At 39.4% G+C, this 19,715-nt stretch overlaps 1 protein-coding gene across 21 annotated transcripts in view; it reads right to left on the bottom strand.

Annotated features, from left to right (window-relative positions):
* Nucleotides 1-9,769: 9,769 nt before the first annotated feature.
* Nucleotides 9,770-19,715, bottom strand: part of EPB41L1 (erythrocyte membrane protein band 4.1 like 1) — a 99,312-nt gene continuing 89,366 nt past the window's right edge. For all 21 annotated transcript variants that reach the window (XM_074292548.1, XM_074292539.1, XM_074292545.1 and 18 more), the window contains 3 exons: nucleotides 17,344-17,424; nucleotides 15,975-16,091; nucleotides 9,770-10,017 (listed from right to left, as the gene is read on the bottom strand). In XM_074292548.1, coding sequence (XP_074148649.1) covers nucleotides 10,009-10,017; nucleotides 15,975-16,091; nucleotides 17,344-17,424 — 207 coding nt within the window. In that variant the 3' untranslated portion in view covers nucleotides 9,770-10,008. The remainder of the gene's footprint in view (nucleotides 10,018-15,974; nucleotides 16,092-17,343; nucleotides 17,425-19,715) is intronic.

Genomic DNA, 19,715 nt, shown 5'->3' with positions numbered 1-19,715 from the left:
TCTTCTTAAAATCATTGCCTTCCAGTCTCTCCCACCCACCATCCACCCTAAAGGAAAGTCTCTTTTTTCTCATTCAGAATGAATATTACTATATTGATTGCAAGGAAAGAGATCCTTTCAATATTTGAGGGGAATTCAGTCAAGAAAGGAACTTAGTGATTATTAAGTTAGTCCTTTTTGAGGCTTGAAATAGAATGTTAACACAAATTGTATTTTAACATATTATGACATTTTCTTTGATCAAGATTTCTATAAATGTTACCTCAAATTGTCTTCTGGCATAGAGATATCTGAAAGCATAATGGGACTATGCCATTTTGAACATTTCTCTCTCTCTGAGATGGAACATGCTTAGATTTAGAATAATGTTAAATTCTTTAAAAATGTGTTTCTGAAGCCTTGAAAAATTCACATAAACTGATGCTGAGTGAAGTGAGTAGAACCAGGAGAACAATGTACACAGTAACAAGAAGATTATGTGATGATCAATTATGATAGCATTAGCTCTTTGCAGGAATACAGTGTTCTAAAATAATTCCAATAGATGTTAGAAAATGGCATTTGCATCCAGAAAAAGAACTATGGAGACTGAATGCAGATTGAAGTATACTATTTTCACCTTTTTTTGTTGTTTGCTTTTTTTTCCATGGTTTTTCCCTTTGGTTTTGATTTTTCTTTAACTACATGACTAATATGGAAATATGTTTTAAATGCATAACCTGTAATAATCAGATTGTTTGCTGTGTTAGGGAAGGGGGAAGAAAAGGAGGGAGGGGGAAAAGTTTGTGTGAGAAATGAATGGGTATTTGATGAGGTCTTCAATGTTCCATGTAATTAGCAGAGGAATTGATAAAAAATAATCCCTGAGGCAAGCAGGATGAAGGAATTGAGAGCTTAGCTCCATGATCCTACCTTCTAGGGATGTGGTCCAGAATGAAATCCAAGTTGTGTCAAACCCTGAGACCCTCCTCTGTAGGGATCTCCAGGAGTCTCACCTTGCCACACCTTGTCAGAAAACCAAGTTATATCCCTGAGGTTAAATTTTCCCTATGAAATCTACTTATGGGCTATCTCATGGCTGCTGCTTTCCTTCGGCTCAGTTTTGCCATGACATTCTGCTTTGTGGTATCTCTCCCCTTATACTTCCCTCATACCATGTAGTATCTCTCCTAACTTCACTCTGCTTCCCAACCCCACTTCTCCTCTTTATAGTTAACTTTTAGGGTGCTAAGTCCCTTTCAGGATTTAGCCTGCCAGCTAAGGAGATGCTCCAACCTCATGGGGTGTTTCCTTTTTCCTGGGTAATTGTGAGTTCCATTGAGGAACTTGTCTTTCTTTTTTCTTTCTTTTTTTTTTTTTTTTGGCTCATTATTAATATATTTTCCATTATTTTCTTTTTTTTTTAATTCATTTTTCCAAATTATCCCCTCCCTCCCTCCACTCCCTCCCCCCCGATGGCAGGTAATCCCATACATTTTACATGTGTTACAATATAACCTAGATACAATATATGTGTGTAAATACCATTTTCTTGTTGCACATTAATTATTAGCTTCCGAAGGTATAAGTAACCTGGGTAGATAGACAGTAGTGCTAACAATTTACATTCGCTTCCCAGTGTTCCTTCTCTGGGTGTAGTTATTTCTGTCCATCATTGATCAACTGGAAGTGAGTTGGATCTTCTTTATGTTGAAGATTTCCACTGAGGAACTTGTCTTTCATATGCTCTTCCACTCTATTTCATAGTTACCATTCTTGGTATCTATTGTATTCCTTCATTTTGTCTGTAATTCTTCCCTAAATAATGGTCAAAGAGAATGAGCACTGCGAATTCCTCATATGACAGAACACCAACTTTTGGTGCTTACCATCATCTGCTGTCTACATCACCCACATCACTATTTATGTGGTTTCCACAGTTATGAAAATTAAAATGGAGAAATGAAACAAATTAGAAAATTGAAACTCATAAGGACATTAAAGAATAACCAGGAATGGAGATTTAGATTTGAATGGGAGCCCCCTGGATTTTGCTCTTAACCTCCTCAGGTAATCTTCCTCTAAAAGAATGAAGAATGAGAGCTTCTTGGAGCAGGGACTAGGTCTGTGATAAGGAGGGGGAATTTCCCTCTTGGACCAGGAAGGATTGGGAGAGTGTAGACATGAACAACAGTACGAACTCAAAGTGCTATTATCAAAGGACTACATGAAGCTCAGCAGGATTGGGAAATAAACCTGGATGAGCTGCCACTGCCCACTGTTTCCCCAGTTGCAAGTTGGTCCACTACTGGTTGAGGAGTAGTGTTACAACCAGTGCTCTTTAGAGTGAGAGAAAAAATCCTTTATTCAGTGATTTTCTTGAATAAGAGAATAAGGGGGGGGGGAAGTGAAGCATGTACCCATAGATGAGACATATATAGTACTTAGAGGGAGCAAAATTTATACTGGTAGCTTGATTCTTTACCCCTCCCTTTAAGGTTTAGATTGGTCAGATTTACAGACCAGTTGGATACAATTGGTCGGATTTACTATCCAAATAGTAGTTAGACTGGATACAATCAAAATTACAATTGGTCAGATTTACCACCCGAATAACAATTAGATTGCATTACAATCCCCTCAAAAAGTCATGTTTTGGCACTGATCATAATTGGTTTGGGTTAGTTTAACCCTAAACCCTCTTTGTTATGAATTCAGTTGTCTAACCAGTTCCTCAACTCACAGGTGAATGGAGATATCCTAACAAGATATTTCATCTCTCTCTCCCCTTATCCTGTTCTAATATTTGTGGAAACCCAACTTCTTATCCTTCTTTCAGTGCCAAAGAAAGAACTGCTCAAAATTGAGTATATTATATACTATATAAATGAGAATGTTAACCTGGAAAGAATCCTGACCAATCAGGAGAAGTAGGGCTAACTAAAGCCCATAATCAAAGCTTGACCTGGCTTCTGTAAGTGTATTCTCATTCTTTGGAACTGGAGTATATCCATTCTTGCAAGAATGTAAAATAAATCTTTCCTGAATTCATCGGTGAGTCAGTAGAGTTCTTGGTAAGATATTTTGTTTCTTACATTTGGAACTCAAAATCTTACAAAAAATGAATATTAAAAACTATCTTTACATGTAATTGGAAAAAATAAAATACTATTGAAATTTTTTAAATGATCAAAAAAAAAATGTGTTTCTGGCAGAAATACCTAAAAACCTTTTAAGAATATAGTTAATTCAATATATAACTTTAAAATCTGTCCTGCTTATCTGTTTCCTTCTGTCTACCCTTACATTTACTCCTCTGTTAAAAATGCTTCACTAATCCTTTTTTCTTCAATTTTAATTTGACAATCCTATTGATAACTTTTTTTTTCACTTCCCTCCTTATTGAAAGAAAAAAAGAAAGAAAACATTGAAACAAATCCTCACTTTGGCTGTATATAAAATGTGTGTTATCTATGTTGTATCCATCAACTCTCTATTAGGGATTGGGTAATGTGCTTCATCGTTTGTTGTTCAATCATTTTCAGTTGTGTCCAACTCTTTGTGATTCCTTGGCTTTCTTGGCAAAGATACTGGAGTGGTTTGCCATTTCCTTCTCCAGCTAATCTTACCAATATAAAAAAGGCAAAAAGGGTAAAGGGACTTGCCCAGGATCATACAGCTAATAACAGCCTGATTTGAACTCTGGTCTTCCAGGCCCATTATACTGAAGAGGGGACCCTGAAACTCTGAAAATCCTTAAAGGAGAAAATCTCCTTCAACTCTGCCTCAGTGAGGGACCCCACCCCAAGGATAAAAGGATAAACAGTTTCATCTTTGTTATCTGGGTGGGGTCAGTTATCAGTCTTGAAACCCATTGAATTCAATTCAAATTCTAGCCCTAGATGAAGCCCAAAGAGGAGACAACTTGGGACTCCATCCATGGGCCCCTTTAGTTAACTCTCTCATTATAAAAGGAACCAAACTAAAACCCTTTCTTTGCAGAGGTTCCAAACATGCTAGCACCATGCTTGGCACCCCAAGGAGCTTCTGTCCACTGGAATACTCTTTCCAGTGCTATCCTCTCTACCTATTTCCCTAATTAGACTTTAACCTTACTTCCAATCCCCATAATAAACCTCTTTTATCATGCTCAAAAAATTATCAAACTGTGCATACCCTTTGATCCAGCAGTGTTACTACTGGGTTTGTATCCCAAAAAGATCTTAAAGAAGGGAAAGGGACCTATATGTGCAAGAATGTTTGTGGCAGTCCTTTTTGTAGTGGCCAGAGGCTGGAAACTGAGTGGATGCCCATCAATTGGAGAATGGCTGAATAAATTGTGGTATATGAATATCATAGAATATTATTGTTCTGTAAGAAATGACCAGCAGGATGATTTCAGAAAGGCCTGGAGAGACTTACATGAACTGATGCTGAGTGAAATGAGCAGGACCAGGAGATCGTTGTATACTTCAACAACAATACTATATGATGATCAATTCTGATGGACGTGGCCCTCCTCAACAATGAGATGAACCAAATCAGTTCCAAAAGAGCAGTAATGAACTGAACCAGCTACATCCAGTGAAAGAACTCTGGGAAATGACTATGAACCACTACATAGAATTCCCAATCCATCTATTTTTGTCCGCCTGCATTTTTGATTTCCTTCACAGGCTCATGGTACACTGTTTCAAAGATCAATTCTTTTTGTACAGCAAAATAACTGTTTGGACCTGAATACATATATTGTATTTAACTTATATTTTAACATATATAACATGTATTGGTCAACCGGCCATCTGGGGGAAGGGGTGGGGGGAAAAAGGGGAAAAGTTGGAACAAAAGGTTTTGCAACTGTCAATGCTGAAAAATTACCCATGCATATGCCTTGTAAATAAAAAGCTATAATTAAAAAAAAAAGGTTAAAAAACATAAACCTCTTTTATCAATCTAGGTTTTCAGGTCTGTAAATTCCTTTATAGAAAACTTCTGCACCACCAGAGGGAGTCCCTGAAACTCCCTACCCTTGCACCAAATCCTAAGGGGTTACAGGAGAACTCCATTTGACTCCTTTGTAGGAAACTGGGACTGAAGGTCAGGGTCACAGAGCTACTAAGCACCTGAGTCTAAATTTGAACTCCAGCACTCCATCCACTGACTGTCCCAACATCTTTGCCTCCAGATAATAATTGTTTAGTAATTTTTAAAAACAAATGTCAATTGTATTTGCCCAACCAAGTGCATAATATCCAATATTTATTCAATCAATGAATCAAACCTGTTTTAAAAATCCTTAAATGAAATTTGTTTTAATATTTAATTTTTATATGTATTTTATATCTAGATTTTTTTATATTTAATGCAGCATTTACCACATTCCACCTGGGTGATTTTCTAGGTCACTGAATTCTCATCTTTTTAGAGTTATTTATTTTACAGTTATTATTAAATTACTATTCCATTTAGGTCTTTTTTTTTTTTTTAAACTTAAATCCTCCCTATTAATCAGTCCTCTCATTGCCTCAGTAGCAAGTCTTGGTTAAATTGCTGTCACCTGTTCCAGAAGCCCTTCTAGGTGACTGAGGCTGGATCCTACCCACTAAGAACTGTCACAGCGTAAGATTTCAGGGACCCAGGATCCTCTTTTTGCCAGGAGGAAGCATGATAATATCTTAGGTTTAGAGTTAGAAGGGACCTTCAAGGTCATTTAGTCCAATTCCCTCACAGGATGAGAGGTTACATGACTTGCTTAGACTCACATGAGTAGTATGATACAGCCATAATTTAAACACAGATCTTTTGCCTCTAAATTTGACTCTCCCCCCTATGCTATACTACTTTGTAAGACCTATTTGGACACCAAAATATTTTCTTGTTTTTGCCATTTTTGATGAAAATCTTTTAAAAATGCATTACATGACCTGCCATCTAGAGGAGGGTTGGGGGGAAGGAGGGAAAAATTTGGAACAGAAAGTTTTGCAAGGGTCAATATTGAAAAATTACCCATGTGTATGTTTTGTAAATAAAAAGCTTTAATTATATAAAAAAGAAAGACAATCTTGATAGGTAACTGACAATTAAAAGAAATTATTATATAAAATATAGAAAGGACTAAGAGAACTTCTTTCCTGATACTGAATAAAGTTTCATCTTTAAAAGGAAAAATAAAATAAAATAAAATAAAATGCATCACATACCTTTCTGTACAGAGGACCACAATCACAATTTAGGCTTTCCCTTTTGGATTCGGGTTCATCATGATCTATGACTGGAGCTGTTTGCACCCATATTTATTGCTATCAAATGTGGGGCTCAGAGTGGGATTTATGTTTCCCTTGCAGAGTTTTTGCTTATCTCTTGGCAGCAGCTCATTTTTGGCAGTGTCTAAGTGAAGAACTAAACTTTATTGAATTACGTGAAAATAAGGATAGAAATTGAGAGAGGTAAATGTCTGTTCATTCCCTCACTTAACTGCCAACTTCTCCCAACTCAAATGCCTCCACTGAGAAGAAGCCTTACTTAGTTCATGGATTTTGGGCACAGAGCTAGGAAGTTTAGGGGCCTTCCCCCTCCCGCTGCAATGAATAGGGAAGGGTGCCTCCGGAGAAGTGAGCCGTTCTTTAAATCCTGCTTTTAATTGCACACTGGCTGCCAGTGTGTTTGGGAAGTTAGTTGTACCTCACCAAAAAGGGTTTCTGATCTGCTGCCAGGCTGCTGGAAATACTACTGTTTGCTAATTTAGATGCCTGCTCTGCTCGCATCCTTGGAGTCACAGACAGAGGCGGTGGGGCCACATCTGGTTCAGAATCAAACACATTTATTTCACTTTTATTGAGTACAAGAACAGAGAGCACACACGCATACAGCACGGAGCACTGGGGGAAGGGGGTAGGGAGGGGCACAAGGGAGTGGGGGTTAGTGAGGGAACAAGAAGGAGGCTGTCGCAGTTGGTTGGTCAAAGGTGCTTCTGAAAAAATAATTTATTTATAGTGTCGTTGTTCATGCAATTGCAGGCCAGTCTTGGAATGTGCTTGCAGGATTCGGTATTTTTAACAGGCACTGACACTTCCCGCACCCTCAACCTGAAGGGATCCAGAGAAATAAAAGAGAAGGCTTCACAGAATCTTAGAACTGGAGGAGTCTCGGGGGTTACCAGCTCTATCCCCCGCCCAGGAAGAAGTCGTTTGCCCAATGTGACAGTGAGTTGGTGATGGACAAGACTGGGACTCTATTCTCTTCCCCTGCCTCTGAGAGAAGAGCAAAAGAAATGTGGATGGAGGAGGGAGGAAATAGAGGCAAAGTCTGTGCCTGACATTTCCATGGGGGGGGGGGGGGGAGGGAGCTAAGAGCCAGTGGTTTTATTTTATAGCTTCACTGCCTCAGAAAGTCTTGATCCCTTGGTTCCCACCTCTTTGGGGGAAAAAAAGGTAGGACTGTCTGGATTTCTTCAATGAATGGACTCACCCAGTGATCACAGGCACCCAGAGCCCCTCCAGAAAGAGTGATCTTGGAACACAGGAGGCATAGAGCTGTACCTGTCATTAGCACGTGAGATAGGTAGCTTGGGCAGGGGTAGTTTCTTGAAGCCCAAGCAAAGGGCTCTTTCACACCTCCTCTCTGTGGGACCCAAAGGATTCCTGGAGCACTCTGACCTCTAGCCCTACCTAGAGTGTTGGGGATAGGATAATGGAGCAAAGCCCTGGTTATCTAAAGTGAGCTAAGAAAGGAAGCACATCTATCACCTCCTGGCTAGCACTGGGATTGGAGGGAATCTGCTCACACCTGGATAATCCCACATAGAAGTTGCCATGGCACTGTCCTATGTATGTCAGGGATGATGAACAAGGGATTCCCGCTCAGATTAGGATTACAACTGGATTGCCTGAGATCTTGTCCAGCTCGAGATTCTGTGAAGGTGGATCAATAGAACTTAAATATGTTTGGGGAGTGGAGTGAGAGGAGATGTTTAAAGTGCAGTGGGGGCATTTCTCCCCTAATGCCCTACCCTGTGGCAGCCCACTTGGAGGGGGTCACATAGCCATAGCCCTGGCTCCACTGAGCCCTAGCCAGCAGCCAATGGAAAACCTATTCACCATGTGGTGATGGCTATGGCCCAGGAAGGGCCTCCATTGTTCTTGGGCTTGGGAGTTCAGATGCAAAGAGAAGAGGGTAGGGGAACCAGAATCTTTTCCAAGAAGCCAATGATCTAGGTCTCTTGATTTTCAGCTTGGATTTAGAGTTTGGAGGGTAGTTAAATATTTAGTCCAACTGCCTCATTTTACAGATCAGAAAACCCAGAAAAAGGTTAAATAAATTGTCCAAGGTCACCGGGTCATACTTGGGCTTTGGGAACAAGAATCTGAGATTGAGCTTTAAAGTCCCCTATGATCCATGACAATTCTTGTCCTGGGTCTGGGTCCCCCCAGACTTTGCTGCCACTCTGGCTCATCCTTTGGCACATGAAGAGAAAGGAGATTGTGAATTTTAGGAAGACTTGGAAGTAGGGCCGGAGCAAGACCTACTGAGCTCTTAGAAGGCCAATGGCCTGCCACAAATATGGCCAGGGAGGAAAAGGCGTGTGGCCATAAAAAGGGGGTTCAGATCCCAAACTATACCCTAGGGAAGGAGTCTGAGGTCCCAGGGTGGGTGAGTTAGCCCCAAGTCCACTTCCTTCATTCCCAAAGCAAAAATCAGGCCTCTCTAGAATTCAGTTACACCGGTAGTGAGGGTGGGGTGGGGATGGGGACACAGAATAGAGAGGCTCCTTTGACTGGCACATTCTGGACAATGGCTCTGCTGCCTTCTTGCCAAACCCCTGCCCTCCACCCCAGGATCTGCCCCTCACTACCCCCCAACTCATCAAAGACAAACACCACACATTGTTTCACGACACCGATCCCTTCAGCCACCAAGACAGAACCTGCACACAGACTCTAGGCCTCTTGGGGAGGGGGATTTCAGTGTGATCTAAGAACCTCAGAATACATCAACCAAAGAATTATAATTTAAAAACTTCGGCATCATACTTACCAGCACTGTTTATTTTAATATTTTTCCCTGTTATATATAATATACATAACTTAAAAGCACATCCGTATGAATCCCCCCCCCCATGGGCTGCACCATTGTAGTGAGAGCCACAGACACGAAGCATCCACTTTTCCTCTCTTCGGGTTCGTCTCTCCAGTATTCTTTTATTTCCAATGACGAGTCGCCCGCAATTCCCTGGGCAGCCCTGGGTGGAACACAGGAGGTGAGGGGGCGACAAGGAGAGGAGAGAGGAAACTTGTGGAGCAATGGTAGTGAGAAAGTACGTCAAGATTAGCATGAGTTTGGGGGAGAGCGGAGAGAGGGGTCTGGATATTAGCTACAGAGCCCAGGGTCGGGCCCAGAAAGAAAGAACTCCTTCCTTTGGTCAGTGGGGAACTTTTTTCCTTCTTTCAGACATTTTTCTTGCAGGAGCTTCTTTGTTGCAAAGCATTTCCCCTCATACACATGGGTGACAAATGTTGGAAAAGAAGGAGTGGATCACACATGAGTCCTCGCGAGACAGGATATGCAGAGCCTGTGGCTTGCTGTGCAGCTGCGATGTCACGAGGGATCTGGCTTTTATTTCTGTTAATCGTGGTAGTATTTTTTTTCTTCTTTTTATTTTTTTTCTTAAAAATCCCATCAATTTTTTTTGTCTGCAAAGGCGAACGTAGGAGGTTGGTTGGTTTGCTTTAGCCGTTGGTTTGATTTCTTTCCCCCCAACTTCTGTAGCAGTGCAAGGCTATGTTCTGTTTGCTGTGTGTGTGTGTGTGTGTGTGTGTGTGTGTGTGTGTGTGTGTGTGTGTACATATATATATATATATATGCCTATATATATCTATACATATATATGCTCTTCCTTTGTAGTCTCTCAGCAGGGACGGAACATTGCAGCTGGGTTGTCTGTGTCTAGTCGCAGAATCCAGTGTGAAGGCCCTCTCCTCAACTGCTCTCCAAGTTGGTTTGAATTGAGATGCCAACTTCTTTGCACAGGGGTCAAGATTCCTGAAAGTTTCAGTGTGAGGGGAAAGAGAAGACAGAGATCAGAAGGGAAAAGAAGTTAAAAAAAGGAAAGGAACAAAAGGACAAAGTTAGTTAACGATCTCTGGTTATTTTCTTGCCACCTTTCCAACTGAGGCTTTCTACTTCTTGGTTGAGTAAAGAGGTTCAGGTGGCTCATGTTCCCCCAGGATCACAGGGAAGCATCCGGCTGTTGCCTATTCTTTTTTGTGTCATGACCCCTTTGGTTGGCTGGTGAAGCTGATGGACTCCTTCTCAGAAAATAAACATTTGCATACTACCTACTATGTGCCAGGCATTTCTACTATGTAGTTTTACAAATCTTCTCATTTGATTCTCACAACCTCCCTGAGAGATAGATGTTATTAACATCATGGTGCTCTATCCAATGAGACATCAGTTACTCTTAGATGCATAGAATAAATTACATAGGATTGTGAAAGAAGCCAATTATATTGATATAAAATGATCACAAAATTTTTTTCTAAAGTTCATGGATGTCAAGTGAAGAACCTCTGTTGCAGGGGGAAAAGAGATGAGCTAAGGAATTAAGAGCTCCAGCCTTGATGGAATCCTCAGCACTAGTGCTTATGTGACTTCATACAAATCCCTTCATCTCTCTCAGCCTCTGTGTGCTGATCTGTAAATGGGGGCCTTGGACTTTGATGTCCCTCTTCTTCTAAATCTCTGGTCAAGAACCTAAGCCACCATAAAATCACGCATATCCTTTCACTTAACAACTCCACAACTAGGCATGAATCCCAAAAGATTTTTTAAAAAAGAAAAAGAACCTCTATGTACAAAAATAGTTACAGAACTCTCTTTTCAGGGCAAAGCATTGGAAATTGAGGGGATGTTCATCAATTGTAGAATGGCTGGATTAACTATGGTATGTGATTATGATGGAACACTATTGTTCTATGAATTAGTGAAACAAATTTCTAGCAGAAGATATTTTGAAAGAACTTCAGAGAAGGTCTGTCTCAACTGGGCAGTGGGGGAGGTAGCCCAGTATAGCTCAAGGATCCAAAAGAGAGGCCTCCACATGCTAGAGGAATCTACTGGGTAGATTCTACAGCAGTGTTGGCTACTCTGCCCTGATTCAGAAACCAGTGTATCAGGAGGCTAGTTGTGAGACTACCAACACCAAGTACAGAAGGCAAATAGTGAGTTGCTAAGCCCCAGAATAATAAGCAGGATCTGTCCACGCCACTCAGCATGGGAAGGAAGTTGGCAGAACCAGCCCCAAGGCAGTGTGAAGCCAATGTCATCTGTAGAGGAAGCTTGGGACAATAACCCCTTTGCCCTAAGAACAGACCTCAACCTTTAAAAAATGAGCAAAAAAGCAAAAAGAGCTCTGACCATAAATAGCTTTTATGGGGACAGAGAAGAACAGACTTCAAACTTTGAGGACACTAAAAGGTCTCCAGATGAAGCTTCAAAAGGTGATATAAGTTGCTCTCCATCTCTTGGATTCTCTTACAAGAATTCAAAAAGAATTTTAAAAGAGAATTAGAAGAAAAATGGGGAAAAGCAATGAGAGCTCTGGAAAAGGAAACACAGAAAGTGTCTGAAGAATATCACTCCTTAAAGAACAGTTTTGGTGAAATGGAAAAAAGAAAACAACTCCTTGAAAAACAGAATTTCTGAAAAAATCCGAAGAACAAAACAACTCATTTAAAAGTTCAATTGGACAAATACAAAAGGAGATTTAAAAAAAGCTAAATGAGGAAAATAATTCATTAAAAATTAAATTGAACAAATGAAGTAAATGACTCAAAGAGGCATCAACTATTAGTCAAACAAAAACAAAAAAAGAAAAGAAAGAAGAAAAAGAAAGAAAAAATAGAAGAAAATGTAAAATACCAATAGAATAACAACTGACCTGGAAAACAGATACAGGAGAAACACTCTAAGAGTTATTGGACAACCTGAAAACTATGATGAAAAAAGAGCCTAGACAACATCTTTCAAGAAATCATCAATGAAAACTGCCCTGATGTCTTATAACCAAAGAGTAAAATAGCCATTGAAAGAATTCACTGATCACCTCCTGAAAGAGACCCCAAAATTAAAAATCTAAGGCATATTGTAGCTAAATTCCAGAATTATCAAATCAAGGAAAAAATACTGCAAGCAGGCAGAAAGAAACAACTAGAAAATTGAGGAGCTACAATCAGGATTACCCAGGATTTAGCAGCTTACAGTTTAAAGGATCAAAGGGCCTAGAATATGTTATATTGGAGGGTAAGGAGCTTGGACTGTAGCCAAGAATCAATTATTCAGCAAAATTAAGTATTATCTTTTAGGGGAAAAGATGGTCATTCAATGAAATTGGGGAACTTCATTTATTTTTGATGAAAAGACCAAAGCTGAATAGAAAATCTGATTTTCAAATACAGAATTTGATTTGGCTCAAAGAGAGAATATCAGACATATTTAGTTTGATAGAGAAACTTTTCTCACCCTATAGGGAAGGAGGAGTAAAGAAAAGGGAGAGGCTAATAAATGGGAGAACAGAAGTAGAAGGGGAAAAGGATAAGAAAGGGAGGAAAGGCTGTAAAATGGGAACACTGATTGAAGGAGGTGGGAAAGGAGGAAAGGAAAGAGAAAAGTATAATTTGGTTAAAATAAGATGGCAGAAAATTTTAGTTTGTTAGAGTTTGTAATTTTAATTATGAATGTGACTGGGATAAACTCTCCAATATAACAGAAGCACATAGCTAATTTGATTAAAAGCCAGAATCCTACAATATGTTTTTTATATGAAACACATTTAAAGCAGAGAGATACAGTAAAGGTAAAAGGCTGGAAGAGAATCTATTATGCTTCAGCTAAAGTAAAAAAAAAAAGCACGGGTAGAATCTTGATCTCAGATCAAGCAAAAATAATTGTAAAAAATTATTTTACATGCAACTGGGGAAAATATTAAAACATAAAGAACAAAACAAAAAAACAAAAAACAAAAAAAACATAAAGAACCTAAGCCACTTTGTGCTCCTGTACAAATCATTTTACTTGAGATGCTTCAGAAAGTACCTCATTTGTAAAACTGGGATAATTATACTTTTGCTACCTCCTTTATAGGATTATAGGTCTTATGGAAAAGACCAAGAAGGAAACCACTGAGCAGTCTTCTCACTCCATACATTAAGTGATTAAGTGACTTGCCAAGAACTCATGAGCAGTGGGCAGGATTTGAAGTCAAGTTCTCTAACTACAGAGGAAATGCTCTAGAGGAAGATGATTTGCAAACCTTCAGGCATCATAGAGATGTGAAATATATTATCAATATAAATCATGTCATCATTATTATCATCAATGTTATAATCCCAAAAATGTCAGCACCAGAAGAGACTTCAAAGATCAATTATAATCAATTAGCTACAGGATTTGGGACAAAAGTGACCCCGAATCTGATCCTTTCTTCTCACAGTGGACACCTGAGGCCCCCATCATGTCAACTTTGCCTAAGGTCACACACAAAGTGTGTGAGCAGAGGTGGGACTAAAAGAAAAAAGAAGGAGACTTTTAGTTCAAATCTCTCTCCACTGCCTCACCCTACTCCTAATGTCTGGTTTCCCATTGTGTGCAAAGGTTCACCTCTTGTGGGATGTTCAGGAGAACATGGTATTCTGATTCTAGATAATCTGATCACTGCCCCTGGGCTGCTGCTGACCAGGGGTGTGTCCATAGTAACAGATACCTCCAATGGAAGAGCTGTCTAGCAACCATTCCCTCTACCTTAATATGTACCCCCAAAAAGGGTAGAAGCATTAGGGGTGCTATTGAAAGACTTTAAAACCTGAGTTTGGAAGAAACAGGAACTATTTGCAGGAACCTTAATCCCACTCATGCCAGGTATCTAGAGTAGGGTAGAATCCGAATGCTCAAAGACACGATGACCTCCAAAATCGATAAAGAAATAAGGGGGTGCAGATGGGAGTATGGGGAAGCAAAGGAGGAGGGAAGAAGACAAGGGAGGGATACTTGGAAGGGGGGATTAAATAATAATAAGGTAAGTTATGGAGTAGAATTTAATTAAAGACTTAGCAGAGATAATTAAGATGGGTGTGTGTGTGAGAGAGTGTATGTATATATGTATATATCAACATATGTACACATAGATATATCTATTCTTAACTGTAGCTTGCTTAGGGATGGGGAGATGAAAGGGGAAAAAAAGAATAAATAAGGTTCACAGAAGAGAACCAAAGAACAATTTATAAGAAAGTAAAGAATAAATAGACATTCATGAATATAATTTCCTCTATTAATTTACATACTTTTTCGATCTGATAATTCATTGTCATATGTTTTGAATCGTCTCTGATATTCTGCTGGGCACATGACAATGTTCTATTTTGTTTTGTATTTCTTTTCTGTTTTTCTTTGTTTCTTAGTCTGTTTTTTCAAATAAAATAAACTAAAAAAGAGTTGGGAGGAGAAGAGAAAGCCACACTTTTTCCCAGCATTAACAGAACCAATTAGGACAATGCATAGGATTTAGAGCTAAGAAGGCTCTTCTTAGAGATCATAGATATTCCATAATTGTTCTATAAGAAACGATCAGCAGGATGATTTCAGAGAGGCCTGGAAAGACTTGCATGAACTGATGCTAAGTGAAGTGAGTAAAATCAAGAAAATATTGTACATAGCAACAACAGCAAGGGTGAATGTTGAAAAATATCTTTGCATATATTTTGAAAATAAAAAGCTATTATTTTTTAAAAAATTCTCAAAAAAAAAAAAAAAAAGAAAAAGAAAAAGAAAAAACTTAACTCATGATTCTGACCTTCTCCAACTTGTTTTGTCCAGTCATGGAGTGCTATGAACAAAAAACAACATCCACCCCTCTTTAGGCTGGGAAGTGATTCTTAGGAGGTGGAGAGTGAAGTGCCAGAGCTAGAATAAGGAGTAAAGGGGAAAAAAGCTGCTCCTGAAGGGCAATACCACTAAAAAATGGGATCTAAAAGTGAAAGATGGCACTGCGTGGGGAGACAGCATAAAAGAATTATAGAAGGTAGATGACAGAGCCTAAGGAGGAGGGAAAGGAAGACAGGTTTGGATGCCAAAGAAAGAACAGAGGCAGCTAGAAGTAAAAGCAATTTGTCACAGATCTACAGGTGGGAGCAGCAGCAGTGGGAGGAAGCCAGAATGGGAAGTCTTGTTGGAAAGAACTTGTACACGTTTGTTGGGGGAGGGAGAGAATAAATGGGAGATAGGTGGAACTTAAGATATTATGCTGTGAATGGAACAGAAAAAGGAAAGCAAAAACAGTAGGGGGATGTTAGATGAAGAAGACAGAGCAAAAAAGATATTTCATAGAGGTGAAAGAGTAGCTCAGCATCAGGATTTAAAGTTGGAAGGGATCTTTGAGGTCATCAAGTTCGGTTCTTTCATTTTACAGATGAAGAAGCTGAGGCACAGAACTTGTCTAGATGAGTTAGTATCAGAACTAGGACTAGAACCTAGGATACCTCTTTTCTACATGTTCCACATGTTGTTCCCCAATTCAGGAAGCCTATCCAGGGGAAGAAAACCTTGAGTGAGGTTGTAAAGGTTGAAAGAATTAACAGCAAGCAATTTTCCTAGGGCAGGGAGCATCCATGCATCCCTGGATACAGGATATCTGTGATTTTTTCTGAATTGAGGAATACTACCTGTTCATGGGACAGCCAAGTGATACAATAGACTACAGGGCCAAAAAACAGGAAGACTCATCTTCTGGCCTCAGACATTTGGACCAGTCACTTTGCCTCAGTTTCCTCATCTACAAAATGAGCTGGAGAAGGAAATTGGCAAACCACTCTACTTTTTCTGCCAAGAAAAGCCCAAAATGGGGTTACAGAGAATGAGATGCCTAACGACAACAAAGCTGAGCATGAGTGATCAGGGGTCAAAGGAAGGGCCTTGCAGGGCCTCTAGAGCATATTCATTACCTGTGGCTTCTTGTCCCTTTCTTCGGGAGATGGGTCTGTTTCTCTGTATACAACGGCTTTGGTTACCAGCATGTCTGGGTGTTGCAGTTTGGCCTCCTTGATGGCCAAAGCCAATGCCTGTAACACAAGGATAGGACAGCTCCTTATATGAACACAGAGACCCAGACTCCAGGATGCACCAGGAAAGGGGGAGGAGAGAAGAAGGAAATGAACCCCATCACTGAAGCTAGGGCTGAGATTTAGGAATTGGGGCTCATGTCTCTGAGATAGAAACCAGATCATCAACCAAACCCAAAGACTTCAAGGACCCCTGGAACCTTTCTATGTTAATCAGATTGGGAGCTACCTTCCCTCAACCAAGCCAAAGCTCAACACAGGACTCCACTCTGCAAGTACTATCAAATGACAATATCTTACTGAATGAATATCTTTTTTCCCCAGGGGATCAAAGAACTTTGAGAGAAAAAAAGACATATGCTGGAGCCATCTTGAACTGGCTTTGAAAAGTTGATTGTTAAATTTTTACACATCAGAAATTGTCAAATGCTATACAAAACAGGGAGTGATTTATTATTTTGCTGATTGTCTAGACGTCAAAAAGAGGTGGAAAAATGTTAATAATGCAAATTAAATTTTAAAAGCATATTGTGAATATTACTGGTTATTAAACATTTACCAGCACACCTTTAGAAAAGGCCAAGGATTGGAAATACTTTTTAGTTTTGCCTAAAGGACTTTGGCCCATTTTTAATCACCTAATGAGTTCCATATACAAAGACTGAATGAAGTGGTGAGTTTTCCTCTTCATGATCTGAGATTTGCTTTAAAGGAAGTTTAGAATACCTTGTCAGTTCTTTTAATGGGGAAAATAGCTTAGCGTTTTTGTTCACATTCCAGGTAAGTTACTTCCTGAGACTGGAAGGGCATCTTAGGAACCTCAAATTTATAACTAGAAAGGACAGGAGACCCCTCTTTTTATAGAGAAATTATCTCAGAGATGGAAAATAATTTATTTTAGGTCACATATAAAGTCAGGATAAAAGCTAAGTTCTGAATCCAGTTTGCTGACCTCTTAGGCCAATTCCTGGTCATTGCTTCTGAAGGCCAGTCAGTGCATAAAGGGCAGGCATGAGGGATGAACAGGGTAGAAAATGAGTAATGAATTCCACTAATACTATTAGTCACAGTGGTAATAATCCCGACAGGTGAAAGGCAAACCTCAACTATGTATTGACATTCACCATTCTGACTACCTACTCCCAAATCAGAGCTTAGAACAGTAGGAAATAGGCTCATTCCTCAGCCCACACCCAGTGTGGTCTGTGATCTGTGATCAAGGGTAGGGTTCTAGTCAGAACAGACAACATACCTGGTCTTGATCTACGTCTTCATCTCCTGTGATGATGATGCGTTTCTCTATCCTAGTCTCAGAAAATCCTCCTTTCACAGTCTGAAGGAAGAGATAGAAAAAGTTAGAAACAGTCATTCACAGGTCAGAACGGTAAGCCCCACATTGGTGAAGGTATTTAGCCAAATTTGTTACAAAAGGATTAAGCGGAAAAGATGAGAATTGAATCTAGGGATATTTCTAAATTTTAATTCACTAACATCACCATGGGAAGTCTGTCCATAACTACCTCAAAACTATCTCTGGCCCAAAACACTTTCCCCTTTCATGCCTCTGTGGCAGGCACAGGTGTATTCTCCTAACAGGAAAACTCAAAAGGTGAAAACACATTTGAATCTTCTTTTTTCTCATTCATTAAATCTGATCAGATATCGAATCCTAACAATTCTTTCTTCCCTTCTTCATGCCCTGCCATGTCTAGTGTCCTTCAATATACCAATCAGACTGATCCCCTTCTTTGTTCAGTCATTTAAATCCTGCCTATTTGTGACTCCATTTGGGGTTTTCCTGGCAAAAATGCTGAAGTACCCATTTTTTAACATTTCTTTCTCATGGCAAAGATGCTGGAGTACCCATTTCCTTAGCTTTTCCATGTCATGGCAAAGACGCTGGAGTAAACATTTCTTAGCATTTCCTTCTCAAGCTCATTTTACAGATAAAGTGAGGAAAACAAGGGTAAGTGACTTACTCAGCTCACGCAGCTAAAAAGTGCCTGAGCTGCACTTGAACTCAAGTCTTCTTAATGTCAGGCTTATAGCCTGCTCACCGTGCTTCTATCATGAAACTCCTAATGAGATGGGGCCCTCTCTCATCTGGCCTTAGCCTTCCTAGCCAACCTTTTTTTCCCTAAGCACCCCAGCATAACCCTTTTGTTCCAGTCTGGCTGGGGCCTTTGTTACTCTACAATATACACATTTACTCCTGCTTTTATAACCTGACTCAACTCAAGCTGGTTCTCCTCTCCGCCTCCCAGAATGTTTTCCCAGTCCTATGCCTACCATCTATGTAAATACTACTCATATTTCAAGACCAGTTGAAGTCCAACCTCCTGCTCAAAACTTCCCACTGATTCCCTGTATTCTAAACTCCCAGCAAAGGGAACAAGAGCAAACACATCCACAGCAATTAGAGTTTGTAGCTTTCCTCCCAGACCTAATGAATAGATTAAGTGTACAAGAATCATTACCAAAGAATTTGCTCCCAGAAAAGATCACCCTGACTTTTTATTTGGGGCTTGATAGTTGTGGCCTGCCTGTGGTCAAAAAGATAGTATAGGGAATAGGATTTGAATCCAGGTTTCCTGACTCTTAGTTACATCTTTCCATTATCCCAAACTGTCTCTCATCAAATCTTTCTAGCCCTCAGAGTCAGTACTCAATTATACCTCTACAGACACAAAATTTTGCAGTTTGTTCTCATTTCAGATGATTCTTAACCTTCTTTGCTAAAATGTGAATACCTTAGAAAGGACCATGCATATTAAAGGATAAATAAAAAAAGGATAAATAAATAAAAATTCTTTTCCGAACTGTTTCCTTCCTTCTCTCCCTACCCCACCCCAAATTAGAGAAGGCTCCCACTTGATATAGACAAACAAAATATTACAAAATTAAATTAAAAAATAAAAGAAATATAAGACATACATAGTCCTTCTCTCTAAGATGTTTACCTTATGTATATATATAAGACCGTACTATACATTCTTCTATTTATTAATCCTTTCTCTGGAGATAAATAGCATCTTCCTTCCTAAGTCCTTTGTAGTTGATCTGTGTATTTATAATACTCAGAATAACTTAGTCATTCACAATTATTCTTCGAACAATATTGCTGCTTGTCTTTATTTCTTTATTCTTCCCTAACAGCATAGTGCTGAGCTTATAGTAGAAACTCAAAAAATATTTCTTTTTGATTGGTAATAACCCTGAGAAAAAGGCAAGTCTAGGATTATTTTCTCTACTATAGAGTTGAAGAAACTGAATAAAGTCCAGATCCTCCCACATGGCCTCTTGTCCCCTCTAGCTCAATCTAGTCTAGAACCTCCCATTTGGCCTCTTGTCCCTTTCAGCTCAATCTGGTCTAGAACCTCCCATTCCTTTTTTTTTTAATTGAAGCTTTTTAATTTTCAAAACATATGCAAGGGTAATTTTTCACCAATGATTCTTGCAAAACCTTGTGTTCCAATGTTTCCCTCCTTTAACCCCTAAATGGCAAGTTATCCAATATATGTTAAATATAGTTAAAAGCATATGTTAAATGCAATACAGGCATACATATTTAGACAGTTATCTTGCTGCACAAGAAAAATCTGATCAAAAAGGAAGAAAACTGAG

Source organism: Sminthopsis crassicaudata, chromosome 2 (genome assembly GCF_048593235.1).
Source record: "Sminthopsis crassicaudata isolate SCR6 chromosome 2, ASM4859323v1, whole genome shotgun sequence".
NCBI lineage: Eukaryota > Metazoa > Chordata > Mammalia > Dasyuromorphia > Dasyuridae > Sminthopsis > Sminthopsis crassicaudata.
Note: the sequence above shows the minus strand (reverse complement) of the source record. Positions and strands in the feature narration are given on the sequence as shown.